General features: G+C 41.0%; 1 protein-coding gene across 2 annotated transcripts; it reads left to right on the top strand.

Moving 5' to 3' along the window:
• The first annotated feature begins 4,928 nt into the window (after nucleotides 1-4,928).
• Nucleotides 4,929-21,951, top strand: cstf2 (cleavage stimulation factor, 3' pre-RNA, subunit 2). Of its 2 annotated transcripts, XM_083785310.1 has the most exons (14): nucleotides 4,929-5,013; nucleotides 5,267-5,345; nucleotides 6,173-6,342; nucleotides 8,180-8,316; nucleotides 10,643-10,762; nucleotides 11,997-12,119; nucleotides 12,260-12,362; nucleotides 13,646-13,705; nucleotides 16,626-16,725; nucleotides 17,339-17,646; nucleotides 19,745-19,860; nucleotides 20,911-20,982; nucleotides 21,312-21,458; nucleotides 21,616-21,951. In XM_083785310.1, exons 1-13 carry the CDS (start codon nucleotides 4,935-4,937, stop codon nucleotides 21,432-21,434), a joined length of 1,590 nt encoding a protein of 529 aa, XP_083641436.1. In that variant the 5' UTR covers nucleotides 4,929-4,934; the 3' UTR covers nucleotides 21,435-21,458; nucleotides 21,616-21,951. The 2 variants fall into 2 exon arrangements, with proteins under 2 accessions (XP_083641436.1, XP_083641437.1); XM_083785311.1 differs by lacking the exon at nucleotides 13,646-13,705.
• The last annotated feature ends 1,914 nt before the right edge of the window (nucleotides 21,952-23,865 follow it).

Raw genomic sequence — 23,865 nt, 5'->3', positions numbered from 1 at the left:
AGTTTTCACACAAGATATCTCACAACTTAACATTAACAGTAACTATAACTCATTCACTACTCCCTACTCACATAGGAAGTTATTTCTACTGTATGTATGAGACACATTTCGGACACCACACTACACATTATTCAGACAAAAACAATCTATGATCTTTCACCATAAAAAAAAGTAGTTTACATTATTCTGCAAACAGATACTGTATGCAGTATGCACAGTATCTCACCCACCACCTGCCTTCCACCACCCCCTCCCATCAACAACAACTCACAAAGTACAATTTACAGAAATAAACATAAATACATTAACACTCTAAATGAAAATTAAACTAAACTAAACTTAACACCACAACTTTTACTGTGTGTCGCGGATATGACCCTAATCCCTTACATCCTCCTTCTGTTAGACCCTGTCTTGTTTTTCTTTTAAGGACCTACGGGTGGAACTGTTTAGACTAGGACCACCTGTCCGTCCATCCATCCATACGTCCGTCTGCCTGTCCATCTGCGGCAAGCTTGCAAACCACCTCATCGATCGGTACCAAACTCCTTGTGAATTCTATTTTCCACATTTTGTGAATTCATCATCTTAGATACTGTTTTTTTTATGTTTAACATATTATACCTCTGTGTATTGTTAACGGGGAGGAACTTGAAGCTGCTGCACTCTCTCCAACAAACCTGAGGTGTGACAGTGTCGTGTTTCCTTAGCAAGCACACCAAACACTGCAAATTCTGAGGCTGGCTGAGCAGGTAGGTACGTAGAGTCATGTCTGTGTTACAACATGCTTTTGCAACAACTACAAAAAAGCTCTAGGGAGGCAAATCATGAGGCAAATCATGATGAATTTTTAATCAGCGACAATGTAAGGTTGTCACCCACCTGTACGTGAGATAACAGGTGTCAAGTTGTCTGCATAGAACAGTGCAAAATGGCCTAATAATGACTACTGAAGTCATGATTAGGCCAATATAAGGTCCAGAGAAAGACTGCCAAGCATGAGGACATAGTGGACAAGTACTGTAGTGTAAACAAGGTCTCTTTGCAGAGCTAATAGTTGACCATTGACCGTACGCATGGCATGGAGAGGGCCATCTTAACCCATAGGCTGCCATAGTATCTAAGAATCACACCCGTGTGAACTGAGTGGTGGAACTTCCAGACCCACAGGAACGCGCCCAGGGTGCCGGCCCGGTTCTGGCGAGCCGCCCCGCGTCCGAACCGGTCAAGAAATGACAGTTACTGTGTGGGGGAATTAGCAGACATCTCTCTCTCTCTCTCAGCTCTCTCTCTCTCTCCTCTATATTTAAGAGTGAAAGATGTATATAGTTGTCACTTGCATACAGACGAGGTACTGTCCTGATGGTACATGACCAACATTTGGTAACAACAAATGCATCATATACATTATACAGTATAGGCCAGGGGTTAATTCTAAGTCTAACCACTGAGAGAAAATATATTTTAATAGGGCACTGCTCCAGAAATGTACATAGGCAAAGGACCACGTCATTTCAATGGAAGGTGGAAAAGCAATTCCCACTATAGTACAGACGAGGTACTGTCTTGATGGTACATGACCAACATTTGGTAACAACAAATGCATCATATACATTATACAGTATAGGCCAGGGGTTAATTCTAAGTCTAACCACTGAGAGAAAATATATTTTAATAGGGCACTGCTCCAGAAATGTACATAGGCAAAGGACCACATCATTTCAATGGAAGGTGGAAAAGCAATTCCCACTATAGTACAGACGAGGTACTGTCCTGATGGTACATGACCAACATTTGGTAACAACAAATGCATCATAATACATTATACAGTATAGGCCAGGGGTTAATTCTAAGTCTAACCACTGAGAGAAAATATATTTTAATAGGGCACTGCTCCAGAAATGTACATAGGCAAAGGACCACGTCATTTCAATGGAAGGTGGAAAAGCAATTCCCACAATAGTACAATTCTTTCTTTTTTTCGTTATAAAGTTGGTTCCTTTTCTTATGTAAAGTGACTTTGGGTACTTAGAAAAGCATTATATTAATCTGCTTAAAGCAAACATTAAAGCGCAAATAACATGCATTTTAAAACTGCTTTTAATATTTAATATCATATTGTCCATGTCCCTCAAATTTATTTCTAATGGTTTGAGCCTCAATCACCACTCTGATATAACCAGGCCTTGTCATTTCTTTCTGGACTTTGAAAGCAGTTTAGCTGCAGTACCACAGGTGGTGGGGTGCTGATATGCAGATTATTTAATATTTGAGACATTATAATACTGATGCTAGCTAAACCCAGGCTTGTTTCCATTCCATGCCAGCTTGGAATATCAACAATGGTGGACATTGTAAACAAAGTGGACATGCAAATTTGGAACTGAAGACTGAAAAAGAGAGGAATTATATAAGTAGGGTGACATTGATGACATCACGATGAGGCCAAAATCAGTTGAGCTGTTCCTGAGAGCAATTTCCATTAAAACACCCATATGATATGAAAGCCTGATTGTTCAAAATTGGTTATTTGTGGGGATAGAAAACACATATGGGAGCCCCAAAAACACAAAAGAAATTGAAAAAGTAGAATTTTATGTTATATGTCCTTTAAAAGACTATCAACTTGGCTGCCACATGACGTCACGAGTGAAAGCCAGATGTTGGAGGGGTTGGCGGCGGCGACCCTCAAAAATATGCATAATATTAATATTATGTCAACAATTAATCATTTTGTTGAATCCCACAATCACTTACAGTAGTAGGCTAGTGTAGAAAGTGACTGGCATTTAGAAAAAGATTATCTGTGGTGTTTTTCCTGTCATGTCTGTTGTGTCTCCCTTTACTGCTGTAATTGCTATTGATAACCGAATCCGCCCTGGGATTAATAAAGGTCTGTCTGTCTGTCTGTCTGTCTGTCTGTCTGTCTGTCTGTCTGTCTGCCTGCCTGTCTGTCTGTTCAATTTAAATGAAATAGTTGGCTAACTCTAATTACCTAAAGTGGTCTTCTCTTCACTAACTGAGTTGGAGCTGAACACTCAGCCCTGGCATGTTGCCCTACACCTACACCCAGTTATAGGATAAAATAAGATTGCCCCTAGAGTTTTGTCGCTGGCAGACGTCAGGCAGTTATTGTGTCATACACATCACCGCAGCGCGAGCGTGCTGCTTTCCTTACGCAATCGCCAATAATCTGTGCTTCTTTGGCAATATTAGAAGTGTCTATTTGTACATCTCTAAATGTTTTGATGAATTGAACAATAAGGTGGACCCTCTTGTAAACAAGTAAACAAGCTTTATTGGGTCGTCCACTCACAGTTAACAGTCTTTGTATTGAGTTGTGCTTGAAATGTACTGTAATTCTGCAAACTGTTAATGACAAATATTTCAATCAATCAATCTCACTAATCACTATCATGTAGTCCTATGCTTTATTACAATAACAGATACTTTTTAACGTATCTAGTTCTAACTTCTAACAACTCGATGGCAACTGAAACCCCACATGCACTTTCTCATAACTCACGTTCTCAATCTGCGTATAATCGGCTAGACAAACGAAGCCAACATCTTGCAAGACAGTAGGCTACGCGAAATACAGCCTGCATTTTTCCAACGTTTATTTCCTGGACTTCAAGATACAATACTTGCATGACTCATATAACCTATAAAACCAAACATATCCGAGCGGATTACTCAAGTGGTTCCATAGTGTAGCGGTTATCACGTCTGCTTTACACGCAGAAGGTCCTGGGTTCGAGCCCCAGTGGAACCATTACTTTTTGCTTTTCGGCAATCGGCAGAATCGGGACCGAGGGTTCGTTTTATAGCATAAATGCATCTATTCTAACACTAGTCTTTATTCAATGGTTTTCATATTGTGAATTAAAGTGGAAACGCAAGAAAGCATACATATTCACATAATATGTTCAAAATTCGACAGTTGCAATAGCAAACACAATAGGCTACTGGGTCTGGGGGAAACTTGATGAAATAGATTCAGTTTTTCCCCATTGTTTTATTGACAAACTGACACTATAGAACACTTTACACTACAGAATACATTTGCTTTCTCTTGTGGCAACTTGTGGCTGATATTTGAATGAGAACAGAACAATGGACACGGCCGGCCCGTGTCCATTGAGTTCAGTGACAGTGAAGTGTCGCAGCTGCCCCAAACATGTCGCCCTGCTCCTCAAGCTAGATAGCTTAATTTGAATTTAGTTCTAATTCATTTTGCAAGGACGTACATAAATACTTATACTTCTAACGTTGGCTACTGGGCCAGTGCAATTTTATTCATCATGTAAGCTAAATAAATCATGCTCACCTGTGCTGCTGTGCATGACATACGTAACGTTTATGTTTAAATTTAGTTACTGTTGAAATTAGTGCAACCTACCATGTGAAACTGTACTACTATAATAATAACAACAATAAATACTAATAAAATACTTACCGGTACTCATGCAAACTCGGGTTCTTCCTTTTCGGAACACAACGTAGCCTTGGCAAAGTTGGCATTTGGGCCATTTAGCCTTGCTGGCATAATGTTATCGATACAGTATGGGTAATAATTAGAGGTAACCACGAACACCTGCGCCACCTGGAGGCTGGTAGCGGTAGTCATCAGGTAGTCGCAGACAGCTTTGGTAGTCGCAGTCGCAAGAAGAACTTGCACCACCCAGTGGTCTATTCTTCATTTTAATTTGTGTGTGATACTGTTTCCAACGCCAAGTTTTAGGACATTTTATTTTAAAAGGACACAATATTGCTTTCTTGTTCTGGACTGTGACTGCAGTCAAGTATGTGTATTAATGTCTCGGCGCTAGTGTACAATGGTACACTGTCGCGTTGAAAGGATAGGTCCGTTTTGAAGGCGGATATTGTGTCTGTGCACATTTCCTTGTGCCACCTTTGTTTCTGTCCCCAAAATGGCGAATCTTGCAGCTGCAGTCGCTGCTGCCGCAGCCAGAGATCCAGCAGTTGATCGTTCGTTACGCTCAGTATTTGGTAAGTTCGTTAACTTTTTTGTAATATATATAATATATATATTAGTTTTTTTGTGTGTGTGTGACATTTCTTGAATTTGGCACTGCGGACCATTAAAGTAAAACAAGGATACTGCTAGCTATCTGGCTAAATGAGGTTCCGCTAGCATTACAACGAGGTTGCTTTTGAGATGGGATGGCGAGCAATTCTTTATAATTTTGGATGAAATGTTATATTTTAGTAATGTCACCTGCACATTTCACACTTAATTTAGTGGGGAACATTCCATATGAAGCCACGGAAGAACAGCTGAAAGACATCTTTTCTGAAGTGGGGCTTGTTGTCAGTTTCAGGTAAGTTAAGGGGATACACACATGCACAATTCATATTTTTTATGCTACACACAATATTTCAATGTAGGCTACTTGTAATTCCACAATGTCAGTGTCACATTCATTGTCAGTAAAATCAAATGCCCCCACAACATGGAAGGCTGCATATACCGGTTAAAGTACATTCTTATGCCACAAGAAACCCAATCCCACAAGAAATCTCAATGGTTTAAAATTTGTGATGAGCCATCTCTCCTCAGCTGCCTATATCTAGTTGTCATACAATTTGAAATGGACCATTCATTTGAATTCCATGAGTTTGTATCAAGCGTTAGCCCCTCTCGGAACCCCCTGGGTCAGCCCAATCCGAACCGAACCAGGCTGACCCGTAGGGTCCCTGTGCGGTGATGTGTTTTCGTATGGAAATGATGGAACGCGGACATAAATGAAGTGGATTCTGCGATGTTTGAGGGCTTCTGTTCGTTTGAGGGCTTCTGAATGTGTGAACTCTAGTTTACAATCAAAGCGACCAAATCGGTCAAACAAAGATTAAAAATACTTAACGGCTTCCGCGGCACAGGAGAATTCGCAGCGGTATTTATAGGTACATATAGTTCACACATTCAGAATAACTCACACGAACATAAGCCCTCAAACGGCGCAGAAACAACGTATGCGACGGTATTTGTTTATTTATGTCCGCGTACCAGGTGGCAGGGTAGAGGTGGAATAGGACCCCATGGCTACTGGGTCTCAAAAATGTCAGAAACTTCAGTACCATTGGGTTCTGACTTGTGGGGCTATATCAAGCGTATGATCATGTTGTATGTGTATCTGTTGATGTCCAGACTAGTGTATGACAGAGAAACTGGGAAACCAAAGGGCTATGGCTTTTGTGAATATCAAGACCAAGAGACAGCCCTCAGTGCCATGCGCAACCTGAACGGGAGAGAGTTCAGTGGCAGGGCTCTCCGTGTCGACAACGCAGCCAGCGAGAAGAACAAGGAGGAGCTCAAAAGTAAGTGCTTTGGTGCTGCAAAGTAGCTGCAGGTTGCACATGGTTACCACCGTTACGCGAAGCCTTAGCCCAGACAATCTGCAATACTCAATTGTTGCACTATACCAGCTGTGCGTTGTCCTATGACTCTTCTATAATCTCTGCCTAGAGTCTAGGCAGAGATTATAGAAGAGTCATAGGCCCTAGAGAAACTACATGCATGCTCGCACAAGCACAAACGGCAAAAACTTGTCTAGTTTAATTTGAAAATACAGCATTTGCATTTTGCACAAATGCTCAGAGGTCGCACAGATTACATTTTGGTAGCGTATCAATTAAAATCACATTTTCAAGCTCTGTGTAAGACATTTAAAATGCTCTAATGTGTTATGAATATTGTTATAAGGCATTATGATCCTGGGGTTATAATAACCATAATTATACAGTGTATAAGCTGATTATAATGCATGCATGTATGTTATAATATATTATAGACATGGGCTTTATAGGAAGTATTAACCAAAATTGCACATAATTGTACTTGATACTTGAAAATAGCATTTGGTTCGTTTTAAAAACCAAGTGTCACTGTTGTGCAGCCTAACACACACATACATAATACATATTAACTGTATATATGATGTAGAGGGCAGCACAGGTCCATCCGGAACCGAATACCCGAGAGCCGAACCGTGAACCGAGCCCGTTCGGGCACAAAATATTGACTTGTCCCTCGGGCAGGGTCGGATCCATTCCAAATTGCTAGGGATGCACCGATCCGGCTTTTTGGCATTCGATACCGATTTCGATACATGGGGGTCCAGTATCTGCCGATACAGAGTACCGATCCGATACCCCCCCACAAAGAAACGTAATAACCTATTAAGCTGTAGGCCTCACTGTGTGGAGTCTGGAATCATTATTTTGTGTAAGGCAACATCAAGGCTTGACTTAAACATTACTTTCCCAACTTTGTAAAACAAAATGTAACAAACACAGATATAAATGCACTGAATTATTTATTAAATAACTGTGCAACAATTAGACCAGGTTAATGTGTGCGCAGGCTAGCCTGGCTGCATTCCACATGTTATACTGTCAATACTACACTGCTGTGTCACAGAGGAGGTAGAGTTGTTTTCATACTGTAATTACACATAATTATCGGATCGGATCGGATAATGGATCGGCCACCGATCCGATACCCGATCTAGAATTTTAGCCTGGATCGGCGCCGATCTCCGATACGAGTATCGGATCGGTGCATCCCTACAAATTGCCGTGGGTCTGGGTCGGATCGTCTGAACTCTGAAATGCAGTTACCGGAAATTACCCGTGAGGATCCGAGCTTTATATATTAAACCCTTCAACTTTAAAAATACATAGACATGCGTGCATTGTAATGATTACATTCTAAATATTGTCTGTTGTTGAACAGAGTCAATGAGGGCTGGGTCTCGACATGAGCGAAAGCGCTCTCTCTCTCACCCCAATCCCGACAGCACACACACCCCCCCGCTCATGTCATGTTAAAGCATATAATATTGCAGAGAACACACTATGTGTACAGTACTATATCGTACAGTACAGTAGAGGGACACACGGTAACTGTCAGTTCTCGAACCGTTTCGGACGGGGTGCGGCTCGCCAGGAACCGGGCCGGCACCGTGGGCGCATTCTTGTGGGTCTGGAAGTTCCAGGGACCCCCACACGGAGTTGCACCACTTACTTCAGAGTAGACGGTGTGATTTTTTTCTATTAATGCTGGCTGTTTTTGGAATTGTGTATAGGAATTTGCATCACTTGCATCTGCTTTAGTTTCAGAATCCTGTAAATATTGTTATTTTGTCTTGCACAGGTTTGGGAACAGGAGCCCCCATTATTGAGTCGCCTTTTGGTGAAAATGTCACACCTGATGAGGCGCCTGAGTCCATCAGCAGAGCTGTTGCTAGTCTCCCCCCAGAACAGATGTTTGAACTCATGAAGCAAATGAAGGTACCGGTATACAAAAATTGTATTGTATATAAAATACAATATCAATTGGTATTATTAAAGGGGCTAAATAATCAACTGAAGTTAACTTTTTGTAGGCAATTTTATTACAACGTATTGTGTGTTTGTGTATGTCTCACTTGCCAATGGGAGCAGAACTTTTAAGAAGCCAATTTCATAGCCAGTCCTCTTTGGACTAACTTGGGTCTGTAACTTTAACAAGCAAACTTTGCGATTGGGGCATATGAAACTTGTATATTATTTGTGTGATATTGCTTGCTAACTGTTTGGCTAACATTTAGATGTGGCGGCCATGTTGAAATAGCACCGCCATATTGGATTCTTGGATGGCTCGGTTAAAAAAGTTAAAGAGGTGACCCAGAGGCATGTTCATGCCAAATTTCACACTTGTATCACCAAGCGAACAACCGTTCCAATGATCTGCTATATTGCACGAATTTTGTGTGCGTGTGCACATCTGTAATCCACGTAACCCGAGAACCGTTCGCCCCACCGACTTCAAATTCGACACACACGTTCCACACACCCACAGGGAGTGCAGTACCCGGTCATGGTTGTCCAGAACCGCCACAAAAGGCCTTTTTTATTTGGCGGCCATCTTGATTTTTCGCTGGCTCGGTTAAAAAAGTTAAAGAGGTGACCCAGAGGCATGTTCATGCCAAATTTCACGCTTGTATCACCAAGTGAAAGGTTCTCTCACAATATGGCTGTTAGCCGCTGTACTATAATGAGTATAAATGTGCACCTAGTTATTTCATTAGCAAATGGTGTTTTTAAACCTTTTCTTTCCATTGTACACCATTTGGTAATTTAATTGCAGCAACTGTGTCTTTGAGGTTAAGACTACTAGGGTCCTATCTTGCAAAGTGGAGCAAATATGCAGCACAAGTGTCTGTGATAGTTTCCAATCAACATAGTTCATGCCCATCGCCCACTTTGTAGAATTACCAATTCACCCTTTGTCAAGACCTGCCCGTGGTTGTGCCCTCTTCGCACCCATTGGTTGCCGTTTCGTGGTTGGACAAAAATCCTCTCTCTCCATCCACTACCATGTAGTGGATGGAGAGAGAGGATGTGGATGTTTTTCAGTTGCTTCGTATAATTCTGTGCACTCAATTCTTATTTTAAACACCATGCAGCATGGTGACTGTTTTTTGTTCTTTAAAAAAAAAGATGTTTTAGCAAATTCAAGGCAGAAAGAGCCTGCTGGTTAGTCAGTCAGGGACCAATCAGAAGGCTGACAAAATGAGTTGTGGTCGTCGCCGGCGCATTACTATCTTGGGTACAGTGAAAAAAGTGCCAACTGCATCCCAGGGGAGATTTATGTTCATCCCAAGTACATATTTTATGGCTCGTACAAACTGCACGATATTTGCTCCGATTATGCTGTTGGGGACCATTTTTGGCGCTCGCCGACAAAACTCCCGATCTGACGCAAGATCGGGCTTTGATCGCAGAGGTTTTGCTCGCTATGTGTGAAAGGCTCTGCGAGAAGTTATAGCGCCGATAAAAGTGCTTGCCGACGCCTTTCCGACCGTTTCTGAATATCAAGCAGGTTTGATATTTGGCTCTGTCGCCGACTGGACATCGTACAGTATGAAATGGGTTGCGATCGCGTCCAGAGAAGTCCTGTATTACAGCCAATGAGAGCACAGGACAGCTGTGCTCACTGACACTGTCTGTCGTGTCGACTGTATCGATAGATGATCAGATGATAAATATATAACCTTTATTCCTTGGGTAAATCCCTGTCCTGTGTCGTACATGCAAGCTATATTAGCCCAATGTTGCTGTTAAATAGTCTATAAAACCAACTCATTTCACTTGAATAATGTTGATAAGTGTGTGTGTGTGTGTGTGTGTGTGTGTGTGTGTGTGTGTGTGTGTGTGTGTGGAGAGAGACAAAGAGTTATCTGGATCGCATCTTGGTGAACTCTTGCAGTGTGTGTGATGCCTATTCGGCGACCAATCGTTTAGTGTGATAGCCACAACGATATAATGACAGTCGATTTAAAAAAGAGACTCCTGTAGTGTGAAATGCATAACGATCTGATGACTCGCCGGCAACTTTAAAACTCCTACAGTGTGTAGCGGCCATTAGAGAGCCTTGGTCTAAATGTAGCCTCTAGATTATGTACACCTCCACCAATGTCCAATTTATCAGGAAGTTCAAGCCCTAGAAAACCTCAACGTCCTTTCATAATGAAAGCTCTGGTAATGCTTATTCACCGTAAGACATTCTTGGTACCGTTTTTCTTCGATTTCCATAATTTCCAGAAGTAACATTTCTGTTTCTATTTCTTTTTAGCTGTGTGTGCAGAACAGCCCCCAGGAAGCGAGGAACATGCTTCTGCAGAACCCTCAGTTGGCTTATGCGCTGCTGCAGGCACAAGTGGTCATGAGGATCGTTGACCCAGAGATTGCCCTGGTGCGAAAGCTAAGATATTTTACACAACTGTTGTTATGACCCAGTCTAGGGCGCCGGAGACAACATAAAAATGACACTCCCGCCTTCGGCGCCTTCCCCAACTCCCAAGCAGCCACACAAACAAAGGATAAAAAGTACAAAATAACTAATATTTATGAACTAGATGGAAATAACAATAATTTTAGTCTCATAAATATAATATTGGTAATAAGGTAATGGGTATATGGATTAAGGGCAAATTAGCACAAATGAGATAACCAAAAAGAGCTAAACAAACTCCAGGACTGTTGGAGACTCTGTGGGAAAACATTGGTGTGTCCACAGTGTCCTGGAAGCAGTTTTTGGTGTTGACATTCGTTTTGATTTTAAAACCATGTATCTTGCAGATCTGGAAGGACTTAAATTTGCAAAGCAGGATCAGTATCTACTGAGGGTATTGCTGGTGGCATCCAAAAAAGCCTTAACAAAAAGGTGGCTTACAAATGTTTTACCAACTATAAATGAATGGATTGATTTAATCTATAGTATATTTATTATGGAGAGAATTACATTCAGCTTTAGAGGTCAAGTTGAAGTCTTAAATTCAGTTAAATCTGTTTAACCTGTAGATTAGAAGCAGATGCACCTGTTTGAGGTACTTATGTATTATGATCATCATTAGGGCCGATTCATACTCCTATTTTACCGCTGTTTCTGCGCTGTAGTGCCGAAATGATTTCGGCTCGTCAGAAATTTTCAGTAGCACCGAAGAGCCGACTTTAGGACGGTACCCGCCCCCCCGAACCTCAAATGACGTCAAATTGTAGGCTCTACAGTGCCGAACCGACTTTTATTCGGCTCTAAAATAGGAGTATGAATCGGCCCTTAGAGAAGAGAGGCAGATATCTCCCCTTGTGTGTATATTGTCTTGTTTTGTTTCTGTTGTATGTATTGTCAATTTGTCATAGTAGTTTCGTTTACATGTATGTTTGATTAAATTTCAATAAAAAGTAAAAAGAAAAAAAAGAGCTTAACAAAAAATAATTTCTGACCTACAAAAATAACCAAATACAGTTTCTTACCTCCTTAACATAAACGACATTCAAAAGAACCGCAGCCATTTGGTGATTATTTAGTGATTATTAACCCATATAGGGTGAGGAATGTCATGTGATTTCTGAAGCCAGGCCAGCTTGTACCACATGAGATGTATAAAACAAAGTAACTTCTATGGAACTTGGCTACTGTGTTACAGAAAATGCTTCACCGTCAGACTACAGTCCAGCCTCTGATTCCCAGCTCCCAGGCTAGTGCGCCACCCGCAGTCAATCCACCTCCTGCCCAACCCAGTGTTCCTGCCTCCCAGCCACAGCCCATGGTACGTGTTGCTTTTCTCATGCTCTTCATCAGACATAAATATGTAACAATAGCACAAGGTGTGGTTGTATTTCATCTCCCAACACCAGTGCAGTTGATTATGTAAATCCACCTCTTCATGTGGTCTTTATGATGTCTTAGCCTGGAATGCATATGAATGGAGCTCCCCAGATGATGCAACCCCCCAACATGCAGCCTCCTCCTGGGCCTATGACTGGACAAGGACCACCTGTAGGGCCACCAGGTAAGCCTCAAACTGCATTCAATTTGGGAATTGAGTTGTGACAACATCATCCACCAAAGGGTTGATGGTTTAAACTTAGTGATGAGTAAGTGGTGATACACTTATGCACTTAGTCTCCATTTTATTTCCCAGTCCAACATCAGTTTCTCGCCGTAAATATGTGTGTGTGTGTGTATATATATATATATATATATATGTATATACTTTTCATGCAGTAAGAACAAAATTATTTACGGGCAAATTGAGCCTAGTAGTAGACGTAGATTAAACATCTATAGTGGGGCGACAGTGGCTCAGGAGGTAGAGCGGCCGTCTTGGAATCTGAAGGTTCCCGGTTCGATCCCAGGCTCATCCTGGCTACGTGTTGAAGTGTCCTTGAGCAAGACACTGAACCCCCTAACGGCTCCCGATGAGCAGCTTGGTGCCTTGCATGGTTTCCTCTGTGTGTGAATGGGAAATACAATGTAAAGCGCTTTGGAGAAAAGCGCTATATAAATCAAAATGCCTATATCTAATCTAAATGTGCCAACTAAGGTATTAAGATAGTTAAATGACTATTTCTCCATTTCTCATATGTTAGAAAAACTAGACATACTGTACATGTCCTATTACATGGCCTGTCATGGAAAAACACATAATGAAGAAATGGAGAAACTGGTTTCTGTTTAGTGTGTGTGTAATAAAGAGAAATAAACTGAAGAATAGGTGAAGATATTTTACAGAAATACAGTGTGTTATCTGTGATAATATATTGATGATGGGAAGCGGTTATTCTGTTTTTACATATGTATGCTTGCTTATACGTGTTCAGTCATGTCTATGTAAATGACAATTTTTGTGCCTGACTTCATATACACGTATTATTGGGGAAAAGAAGAATGAGAAAAGCTATATTATGCCATAGAAAATGTGGATAGTCATGAATAAATATGAATATAAAAACATCTTCTAAAAGAAGCATTTTAGACTTATTTCGATTTCTTCATATTTTTCAGATGTAAGCTTTTGTGCGTTTTCATCCTTTACATGTCAATGTGTTCTTGTCATGGCTTATTGTGACCACTAGGTGTCACCCATAGCATAGTGTGCAAGTTTCAACATTGTTAATCTACCCCCTACTGACCTGATTGAGCAGTCATCTCTTAATCATCTCTTTCTCATAACTGCATGTGTTGAGAGAGAATTTCCATTCTTGGGGGGGGCTCCATGCTTGGGAATAATCTTTCAGTACTGCATTTCTGAGTGCCGTGTCTCTTGTCCCTTTCAATTTAATGCTGGCTCAGGAAACCTTCAGCTTTCTCCCACAGGATCGTCTGGGCAGGCTGCTATCGAGCGGCCTCAAGGTATCACCCACACTCCTCAGTTCAGCCTAAGTTCTCTAGATGCATATTCATAGGAGTGTCGTGGCTTGACTGCAGCCTAAACAGATGCTGTTTTAAGATTTAGCCTGGTATTCCAAAGGTGGTCATGGTGCATGTCAGCCATGATCAAATGACAGGTTGTTGCCATGGCCAAGTACTTTAAGGATGACTTCAGCCATTTTCAACCTATCTTTAGGTTTATCATTGGTCCTCACATGTACAATTTGTATTTATAATCTGTCTCATATAGGAGGGCTGTGTACACTTTAGAAACCCACCTACCAGTGACATTTTTTATTTACACAAGATGTTAAATTTTCGATTTTTGAGGAGCGGTAGCCCTTCCAACGTCTGGCTTTCAGAAATTAAGTCCTATGGCAGCCAAGTCTGGACTTTTAATGACGTAAAAAAACGGCATCATCTGTGACGTCATGTGGCAGCCAAGTCTATGGACTTTTAATATTCGCTAACATACTTTAAGCAGTGATGTCATGTGGCAGCCACAGTAGGTAATATTGAAGTGGCGCTAGCCCCTTCTATAAACAGCTTTTGTCCCCACACGTCTCAAGATTTGCCATTGACCACAGTAAGAGAATTCCGGTCAAATGTCTGCTAAATTATGTCCGCGCCCGTCTCAAGTTTTGCCATTGACAATGAACGGAGATATGAGGTCAGAATTCAGTTTTTATGACAGAAATTAAACATTAAACGCCATTGACGTTGAAAGGAAAACTTACGTCATATATGCAAATCAGCTAACCAATCACAGGCATTCTGATTGGCCAGTATGAGTTGATGCATGATGTGCGAAGTGCGGAAGGCACGCTACGTCATGCTGCCACTCGAGTGACTACTGGCCAATCACAGCACATCTTTCCGAACATCTGCTCTGTGACACACGCAGAAGCTTCTGTGAAGCACCAACTCAGAAGCTTGCCCTCCCTTGAGAGCATTCACCCCAGAGCCGGAAGAGGACCTTTCTCTGTATGTTTCCAGGAATAGCTAGGATTCCTTCCCGGGTTTCTCAACTGTCCATATACCATATATCACGAGGACCAATTATATGAAGATGGTTTAAAAATGGCTGAAGTCATCCTTTTAAGTACAGTGGGTTATTTATATCTTGATTCTATGAAGCAAGATAATTGGAGGTGAATAGCATTAATGCATGCTAAGTTTATGACTGAATAGTGACACTATAGAAGATTTGGCCAGTGCTGGCAGATCATTTCTCATGCTCTTTTTCTTCCACCCAGCTCTACTAATGCTTAGGTTTGTACTGCTTGTACAGCTGCTCTACCAGCTACTCTACCCTCGACTCCCAAGCTACTGCCTCCCTATAAGCAATAAGCAATGTTGTTTTTGGCAGCAAATTTTGATTTTAGTTTTACTTGTGGTCTCTTGAATAGTTTTCATTTAGTTTTAGTCACATTTTAGTCACCTGGAATGTTTTAGTGTTAGTTTAGTTTCAGTCGACTAAATCTACAGGTGATTTAGCTTACAAGCTTACAACACGTTGTTGCCTTGTATTTTCAGCATGCAACCAAGTGTAAAATTACTTATACTGGATCTCTTGTCCACTAGTCCCTTCCTAACATTTTAGTCTGGTTTTTATTTGTTGACAAAATTGGCAGTATATTTAGGCTTAGTTTTAGTCATCATAGCTTAGTTTTCATTTCGTTTTCGTCAGTGAGGTAGTCGACGAACATCTTTCGTCTTAGTTTTAGTCGACGAAATCAACACTGCAAATAAGTTGGTAGTAAATTCAAATCAGTTGTATGAGTGATGTTAAAATGCTACTATGAATCATGAACTATAATAAACCCTTAGTGAATTATAACAGCATTGACCTCTTGAAATGTAGGCTTTTAAGTATTGTGTTTTTAAGCATTACATGAAATGGCTAGCTAAGACTGATATGAGTTCTCTGTACATCTGTTGACCATGGTTTCCTTTGTGCTCATTATCTCTGTGCTGATGTATTCGATTTGATTGAGGATGAGGTATTGTTTTGGATAGCACTTTTCTTTTAATATTATTCGTCTCCACTTTGGTGGCACTGCTACAAATCCCCTGCATTAGCCCTTCATTAGTTTGTCAGCAGAGAAATCTCACCAAAGCCCACTAGTTACTGTAAAATTACCAGAACTGCTGAGCTGGAGTCTGTTATTTGGCAGAGCTCTGAGGCTCGCTCCAGTGAGGGTCGGAGAAAGATGGTAGTTGGTAGCAGTCATTTCAGTCTCCAGAAGCCTAGGGCTGCCTCTTAGTGATTTCAGGTTCAACAGAAAACGGCATAATATTGAATCAGGTTGCAAAAATGGTGCATTCTTCTCTTTAAGGGCATATGTCGACCCGGCCTGCTCACCTCCCCCCCCACCCCCTCCTGGTGCCGCGGCCATCTTGGAAACGAAACACAATATAAACAGTGGGAGAGGGGTGGGGCCTAGAAAGTCCCTTATTCCAGAAATCTGGTGGTCTCGGCTTAAAGTTCTCAGTCCTGGGGACGGATAAGCCTGGCCGTGGTCGTAGTAGGGGTGGCTGGGGTGGTGCATGTCCTTCCTTGATGATGTGGTGTGAACAAATATATGGCACATTTAGAGCATTTAAATGAATCCAGTGGTTATGTGTGTTTTAAAGGTATATTCAGTGATTTCACTCAAAAAACCTTAGGTTTCGTTTTTGGCTGTGGGACCCAGCCTTTCGTCCAATCAGGATAGTCAAAAACGAAACCTAAGGTTTTTTGACCCCCAGGGGTTAACTGGGGACAGGGAGGAACTCCTTATATGGCCAGCACACTCTATAGTAGGGAGGATTATCACAACAAAACAAAAAAATAAGTGATATTTGAATTAAGTGAAATCACTGAATATACCTTTAAATAAATGTATGTTTTCTCTCTCAGGACCTGGTGGCATTCCGCCCAGAGGCCTGCTGGGAGATGGTCCCAATGACCCCCGAGGAGGAACCCTGCTGTCTGTCACTGGAGAGGTCATAGAGCCAAAGTAAGAACTTCACTTCTTCTTCACTTTTCTGCCGTCACTTTTATCCTCTATGTACTATGCTCATCCAATCAAATCATCGCGATGGGGTGATCAGCCAATCAAATCATCGTGTTTGTGTTCACACAGAAAAAGCATTTTTTTCCTATATACAGCTTTTGTCCCCACACATCTCAATATTTGCCATTGACAATGAAAGGAGAAATTAGGTCAAATGTCTGCCAAATATGACATAAATTTGTCATATGTAGACGAGCAAATCGCCTGACCAATCACATGAATTCAGTTGAGATGATGTATAATAAGAGCTCACTTCACACGGGTGTTATTTTTGTTTTCCATGTGACCTGTGAGCTTGTAGAATATAGGGCTTAATAATTTCCATAGTCTATTATAAATAAAATGTCTTAATGGTTTTTGTGTCAATTTGTTGATATATATATATATATATATATATATATATAAAAAATGTACTATCAAAATTTGCTTCTGGATTATGACATTCATGGAGAATGTAATAATCACTAAGAGAATAACCCATAGAGCCCTACAGTAGATGATTTTTAGTATTATGTTTATGTAAGTTCACTCTGTTTGTATGTATCCATCCATCTAGCCGGGGCTACATGGGGCCTCCACCACCCCAGCAGCACCAGGCCCCACCGCCCCAGCACCAGGCCCCACCGCCCCAGCACCAGCACCAACAGCCACCACCTCAGCACCAGCAGCCCCCGCCCCAGCTCCAGGCTCCACCACCCATGCACATGGGCCAGATGGGAGGTGGACCGCCTCCAGATATGAGAGGACCTCCGCAACAACACGACATGAGAGGCCCACCTATGGGTGAACCCCGGAACATGATGGGAGATCCCAGGGGGCCTCCTATGATGGAGCAACAACGGGGTCCTCCAATGGAATCACGAGGTAACCTGTGCCACCGCTACTGATTCAAAGTCTGACAGAATGGAAACTTCAATTTGGGTTTTTAATAGAAGCTACACTGCACACGCTATTTAAAAAAAATCAGTTTCATCACATTCAACAAATTTGAGCTTCAAGATGTTTTATGTACTGTACTCTTGTATACATACAGTACATACAAACATGTATGTATACAAGAGTACAGTACATAAAACATAAAATGAAGAGCTGACTTTATCATCTGAATATTGTGGCGTATGCATAGTTGGTATTGGCATATGGATTAGGCATGTAACGATATATCATATTTTATTTTATTTTAGGGGCTAGTCATATTCCATCATGGTGCTTTTTGGAGAGAAATTAGTCACTTTCAGTAGTAGAGCACTGTATAGGGGAGCTGTGTCTGACTGTGCCCAGGTGATGATGGTCGTTGATGCTCATCAAGGAAGGCAATTATGTTTCTGCACTGTCAAAAGTAATGCTACTTCTTTTGCAATGTAGTTAAATAAAAATATGTTAAACATTTTAAAAACGGTAATTTTTCTGGAAAATATCGTGAAAAATCGTATCGTGAACCTCATATCTTGAACCTCATATCTTGATATGAATCGTATCGTGAGTTCAGTGAATCGTTACATGACTAATATGGATGCCAATATAGTACATCTAGTCCAGACAACAAGAGAGCCCTCTGCCCTAATGAGCGCCAAAGGGTCGATCAGTCAATCAATGATAATGATCAATGTCCACATTTTGTCCTAGAATTCAATATTTCTTATCCCATAGCCTGGAGGGACGATGGGATGCTTATCCTGGACTGGGGACGATTGCTGCACAATTATGAATTCCCAAACATGACATACTGGTAGTTGTTGATGACTGATTTGAGAGTTCTAAATTGAGGTCCTTGGCCTGCTGACACTGTGCACAAGAAACGTAGCGCTGGTCAGCCTAGTAATGTGCAACATTAGCTGCGGACAGAAACATACGCTAACACTAGCCAGAAACAACTGCAATGCTATAATGCTATCTGGCATCTAGAGTTGCAATACCAACCCTTGTCATTCATTGAAACCGAAACCGAAAATCTGCTTGTATTAAATGACGTTAAACTCACTGTCAAGTTTTTGTTTCATAAAAATCCACTGTAGACATTTTATGACTTATTTTCCGTCAATATATTCTGTGCAGGTGAAAATCTTTCCAAATGTTTCAAGTTTGGAAATCACTCAACGGTCCTGTTTCGAATTTGCACATAATATAATGTTAAATAGGACGAGTGCTTCCATTGACTTTTATTGACATAAAGTAGCTCATACAGTGTATTTATATGAAACAAAAACTTGACAGATACAAAGAGGATAACCCACGCTTTCCGTACAGCTGCAATATCGGTGAGTTTAACGTTGTTTAATACAATCGGATAGGAATTTTCGGTTTCAATCAATCGGCTGTCAAGGGTTGGTATTGCAACTCTAGATGCCAGATAGCATTATAGCATCTAGGTTTCTTGCCGCTACACATATGCTCACACAGATGGGCGAATGCATGATCTCCTGGTGGAGATAAAAATGGAACTCTTGGAATGTGAGCAACATAATTAATGCAACCCTGAGCTGTGATTATTCTGAGGTGTGCATATGGCTCCCTAAATGTGATGGTTTCTGAGAGATGTAATCTGAACACACCTCTGTTTTCACTAGGACCCGAATGGTTGGATTCTGGTATCTATGCCATATTAACTATGCTGTGCATTATGGCCCCTACAGACTGTGGGAGTTGTCGGCGAGTCATCAGATCGTTATGTATTTCACACTACAGGAGTCTTTTTTTTAACTCGACTGTCATTATATCTGTGTGGCTTTCACACTAAACGATTGATAGCCGACTAGGCATCACACACAGCAAGAGTTCACCAAGATCCTTTTATCGGCGCTATATCTTCTCACAGAGCCTTTCACACAGCGAGCAAAACCTGATCTTGCGTCAGATCGGGAGTTTTGTCTGCGAGGGCCAAAAATAGTCCCCGGCAGCATAATCGCAGCAAATATCGTGTAGTGTGTACGAGCCATTACTGACTCAGCATTTATTTCTGTAGGTCGTGACCCCAGAGCTATGGATGCTCGTGGGCCAGTGTCTGGACAGAGGGGTCCTATGCAAGGTCCTCCTGGCCCCCACAACATGGGTCCTAATGTGCCTCCACCTGCAAGACCGGTAATGTCTACAGCTCATGATTTCACTATGGTCACATAGGTGACAGATGACATGGTATACACTCAGTTTCGCATAGCCAGAGCTGCCAGACAATCACAGATCTCTGCATATTATTGATACGTCTGGTGATATCTTAAGTGAGCTTAAGCTTAAGCTTCACAGATCCCATGCAAAGACTTACCTGTTTTTCAGTGTCTAAGCCCTTTCCATGAATTTACATATCCCATCTCTGATCGTCTGACTACACGATACTACAGTATTATGTAGTGTAGTATTCGGCAGAAAATGGCTAAAAAGTAATTTTTGGCCTATTCCGTTTCGGCCCGAATAGGCAGAAAATATATCACTGAATAGTGTATACAATTAATGCATTAAAAAGAGCTGAATAAATGTTTTATGGACCCATAATAGTGATTATTATTTAAGTTTTGCCATAACCATTTATTTTGCCATAAATCAGGTAGCTTTAAGGTACGGCCATGACAGTAATGGTAGGAAAAAAGATAACTGTTTCCTATATTCGGTTTCGGCCAAGAATTTCCCTTTCGGTGCATCCCTATTATGTAAATGAGGCTTACGGGCTCCACTGAGTGTGTTTGATTGATTGAAATATTTATTAACAGTTTGTAGAATTTACAGTACATTTTAAGCACCAACTCAATACAAAGACTGTCAACTGTGAGTGGACGACCCAATTAAGCATTACACTTGTTTACAACAGGGTCCACATTGTTCAATTCATCAAAACATTTAAAGACATACAGACATTTAGAGACATACAAATAGACATTTCTATGTAGCTAAAGTACAGATGTTGCGCCCCAACTTACCCTAACTGTGTGTGTGTGTGTGTGTGTGTGTGTGTGTGTGTGTGTGTGTGTGTGTGTGTGTGTGTGTGTGTGTGTGTGTGTGTGTGTGTGTGTGTGTGTGTGTGTGTGTGTGTGTGTGTGTGTGTGTGTGTGTGTGTGTGTGTGTGTGTGTGTGTGTGTGTGTGTGTGTGTGTGTGTGTGTGTGTGTGTGTGTGTGTGTGTGTGTGTGTGTGTCATCAAGGGGGGTCCTCCACAGTCCGGAGGCGGTTTCAGCCCCGGACAGAACCAGGTTTCGTCACAGGACCATGAAAAGGTGGGTGTGAGTGTGACATCAGTGTATTGTAATGAGCTGGATAGGAATCCAGCCTGATGGAAGTGTGATAGTACTCTTTTCTGTTGGGGAAAAACTATCTGAAAAATACAATCTGATGGTAGGATTGCCTGTTGATGGTGTGTTTAAACAGAATGTCACAAAGGTCATGTTTGAGAAAGCTTGCAACAGTTGCAACTTCCTCATGAAATGGTCTTGGATAAAAAATTAATAATAATCTGATTTAAGACGGTAAAATAAAGTCAGACTTTACAATATCTCTTAAATGTGTGAGTGCAGCTAAGTTGACGATGTCTTTCTGTTCCCAACAGGCGGCCCTAATCATGCAGGTCCTGCAGCTGACCCCAGAGCAGATCGCCATGCTGCCCCCAGAGCAGAGGCAGAGCATCCTCATTCTTAAAGAACAAATTCAAAAGACTGCAGGCGCACCCTGAACATTTTATGTCAAGGCCTCAAGGGTAGGCAGATTTCTTTTCTCTGTACAGTTGCCTGACTTTTTTTTTTTTTGCGCAAGAAACTGGTTACCCACTTCCCAACAGCAAGCCTAATAGTAACAGTAGTACTGACATGAGTTGCCAACTTCCTTGACTCAGTTATATAACTTTTGTTTTCCAGGATCATTCTTTGCCACCGACCCATCAAAATCCTATTGGACTGGTCCGAAGATGTCTCCCCATTAGTTTATCTTTTTGTTGTAGATTTAGTATCATATTGTCCACTTTTTTATATATAGAAGGACGAAGTTGGTGGTTATGATCAAGTTAATCATTTTTCTGTTGAATATGGGTCAAAGTTCAACAAAACATTCTGATATCCGTGTTTAATTGTTAAATTCTGAAACCAACATTTCTCTTTTATCAGTGTTTAATTGTTAAATTCTGAAACCAACATTTCTCTTTTTTTGCTCTGGAAGCTGTTTTTTTGCCAATAAATAAGCAAGAAATGTAGAAATGTTTGTTCATTTTGTCATGCATTATATTTTATATATATATATATATATATGACATCTCTCATTCAAATTTTGATTTATGAAATCTGTACACAATGGTGCTTTGTGGCACTCATACACCTCAGAAGATTACTAGTTGTACAACATGCTGTGTGGATACCTTTTGTCATTGTCATGCTTACCAGGAACAACTGAATCCTTTTAAGCTTTGGCTTTAATAGTTTTAGAATTACCAGGAAATGCCCATTCTAGCATATTCGATCAGTTCATTTAAAGACGTTATTTTTTTAATCTTTATTCGTTATTTTGTTCAAGAGCAGTGTTTACAACCCTTGATTTTTACCATGCTTAAATATGCTTTTCGTCCCTGCCCATACGACAGAGATATCCGAGTCCACACACCAATGCAGAAACGCAGGATAAAATCACTGCAGTAGCAGGTTTCAATTGTAGGCTATATTATATTAGATTTTATATTTACACTTATGAGGTGCCAATCATATTTTTTAATGAAGGAATAAGTACCACATTTTAAAAGCCACCTAAATTGTGAGTGGAATTGGAACATATTTCTTTCATTGTCTGTCAGCATGTCACACGTTAGTGCATAAATCCAGACTCGACTTCTCTATTTAAAAAAATTATAGACACACTAACCCTAACCTTCTGGCGACTTGGCAAGTCATGCACAGAAAATAAGTCAGACCTATAGAAGTGTCCACAACCACTTGTGATCTTGTAGAGTGGCTATATTTGAGGTGTATAATAAATATCACGTTATAATGTAGGCTAATAAGTTCACACACGCACATTGTCGGCATGCAGGCACCGTGACAAATGCAGTCAAGGGTACGCCTTTTATTGCCTAAACAGGAGAGAGCCATATGCGCATGGCGACCCACTGTATACTTTCTTCTCACCATTCACACCTCTCTCCCCTCCATGACCATGACATGGAGCAAAATACAGCACGAGAATATAGTTTCACATGGCTATGCACACACCATGCATAGACTTGTTGCAGGTGTAGCCGACTGCAATTGCATTTGGCCTGGGTCCTTATTTGGTAGGTTAACATCCACAATTTATCTGTAGCGGTCCACAATTAACCTAGTAGGCTGATATATTTATTGGCAGAGCAGAGCCTTTGCTCGCTGCAGTTGATGCATACGTTTTAAAGTCGTTAAAACGTTAAAACATGCCACATGACGCCCTTGGACGCCTTTCCCGTCACGCCCTCGTTGCCACTGGCGCCTTTGGACGCCTTTTTGGAAGAAAAAAAAAAAAACGTATCCACCGGTGGCACTGGATGAGTTTTAACAGCGATATATAAACCTGAACAATTGGGTAAAAATGATATGCGCTAATAAATCGGTGACATCGTTTCTCAAAAGCTACACAGATCCACTGATCCGGATATTTTCGAAAAGTTTCACTTATACCTCCGTTTGAGCGGCTGAAAACGCCGTTTGCCTGTGGCTGAAAGGCCCAAACGCACACAAGAAAATGTGTTTAGCAAAAGATCCATAAGTGTAGCCTGGGCCTTCGAGTCTGCTAAATGCCTAAATTGTAGATGACCAATTGGTGCAAGGTAAAGTGCATCCTTGCTACAGTAAAAATGTAATTGCCCAGACATTTGTCGTAGCCTTTAACCTTGGGCCACAACAAATACCCATGTGTTAGTCAGACAATACATTATACTGTATTGTTATGTATCACACTAATTCAGTAATAGAAATCAGGTAGGACGTGCTTCCTCTTTGAATGACAAAGAACTGTTCCAGCAGGGCACTGAGACTATATTAAAAGTAAAAAATAAAATCGTAAAACATATGGTCACGTACATACATACTCGAAGAAAATGTATGTCACAAAATATACTTTAATGTTGAAACGTGAAATATAATACACATACA

Source organism: Protomyctophum parallelum (genome assembly GCF_964188405.1).
Source record: "Protomyctophum parallelum genome assembly, chromosome: 16".
Taxonomy (NCBI): domain Eukaryota; kingdom Metazoa; phylum Chordata; class Actinopteri; order Myctophiformes; family Myctophidae; genus Protomyctophum; species Protomyctophum parallelum.
Note: the sequence above shows the minus strand (reverse complement) of the source record. Positions and strands in the feature narration are given on the sequence as shown.

Excerpts from the sequence above, each read along its gene's own strand:
- cstf2 (XM_083785310.1), top strand. The coding sequence starts at position 4,935 with ATGGCGAATCTTGCAGCTGCAGTCGCTGCTGCCGCAGCCAGAGATCCA. Across the intron at positions 5,014-5,266 it reads TTCGTTACGCTCAGTATTTG|TGGGGAACATTCCATATGAA; the intron begins GTAAGTTCGTTA and ends CACTTAATTTAG. Across the intron at positions 12,363-13,645 it reads ACCACCTGTAGGGCCACCAG|GAAACCTTCAGCTTTCTCCC; the intron begins GTAAGCCTCAAA and ends ATGCTGGCTCAG.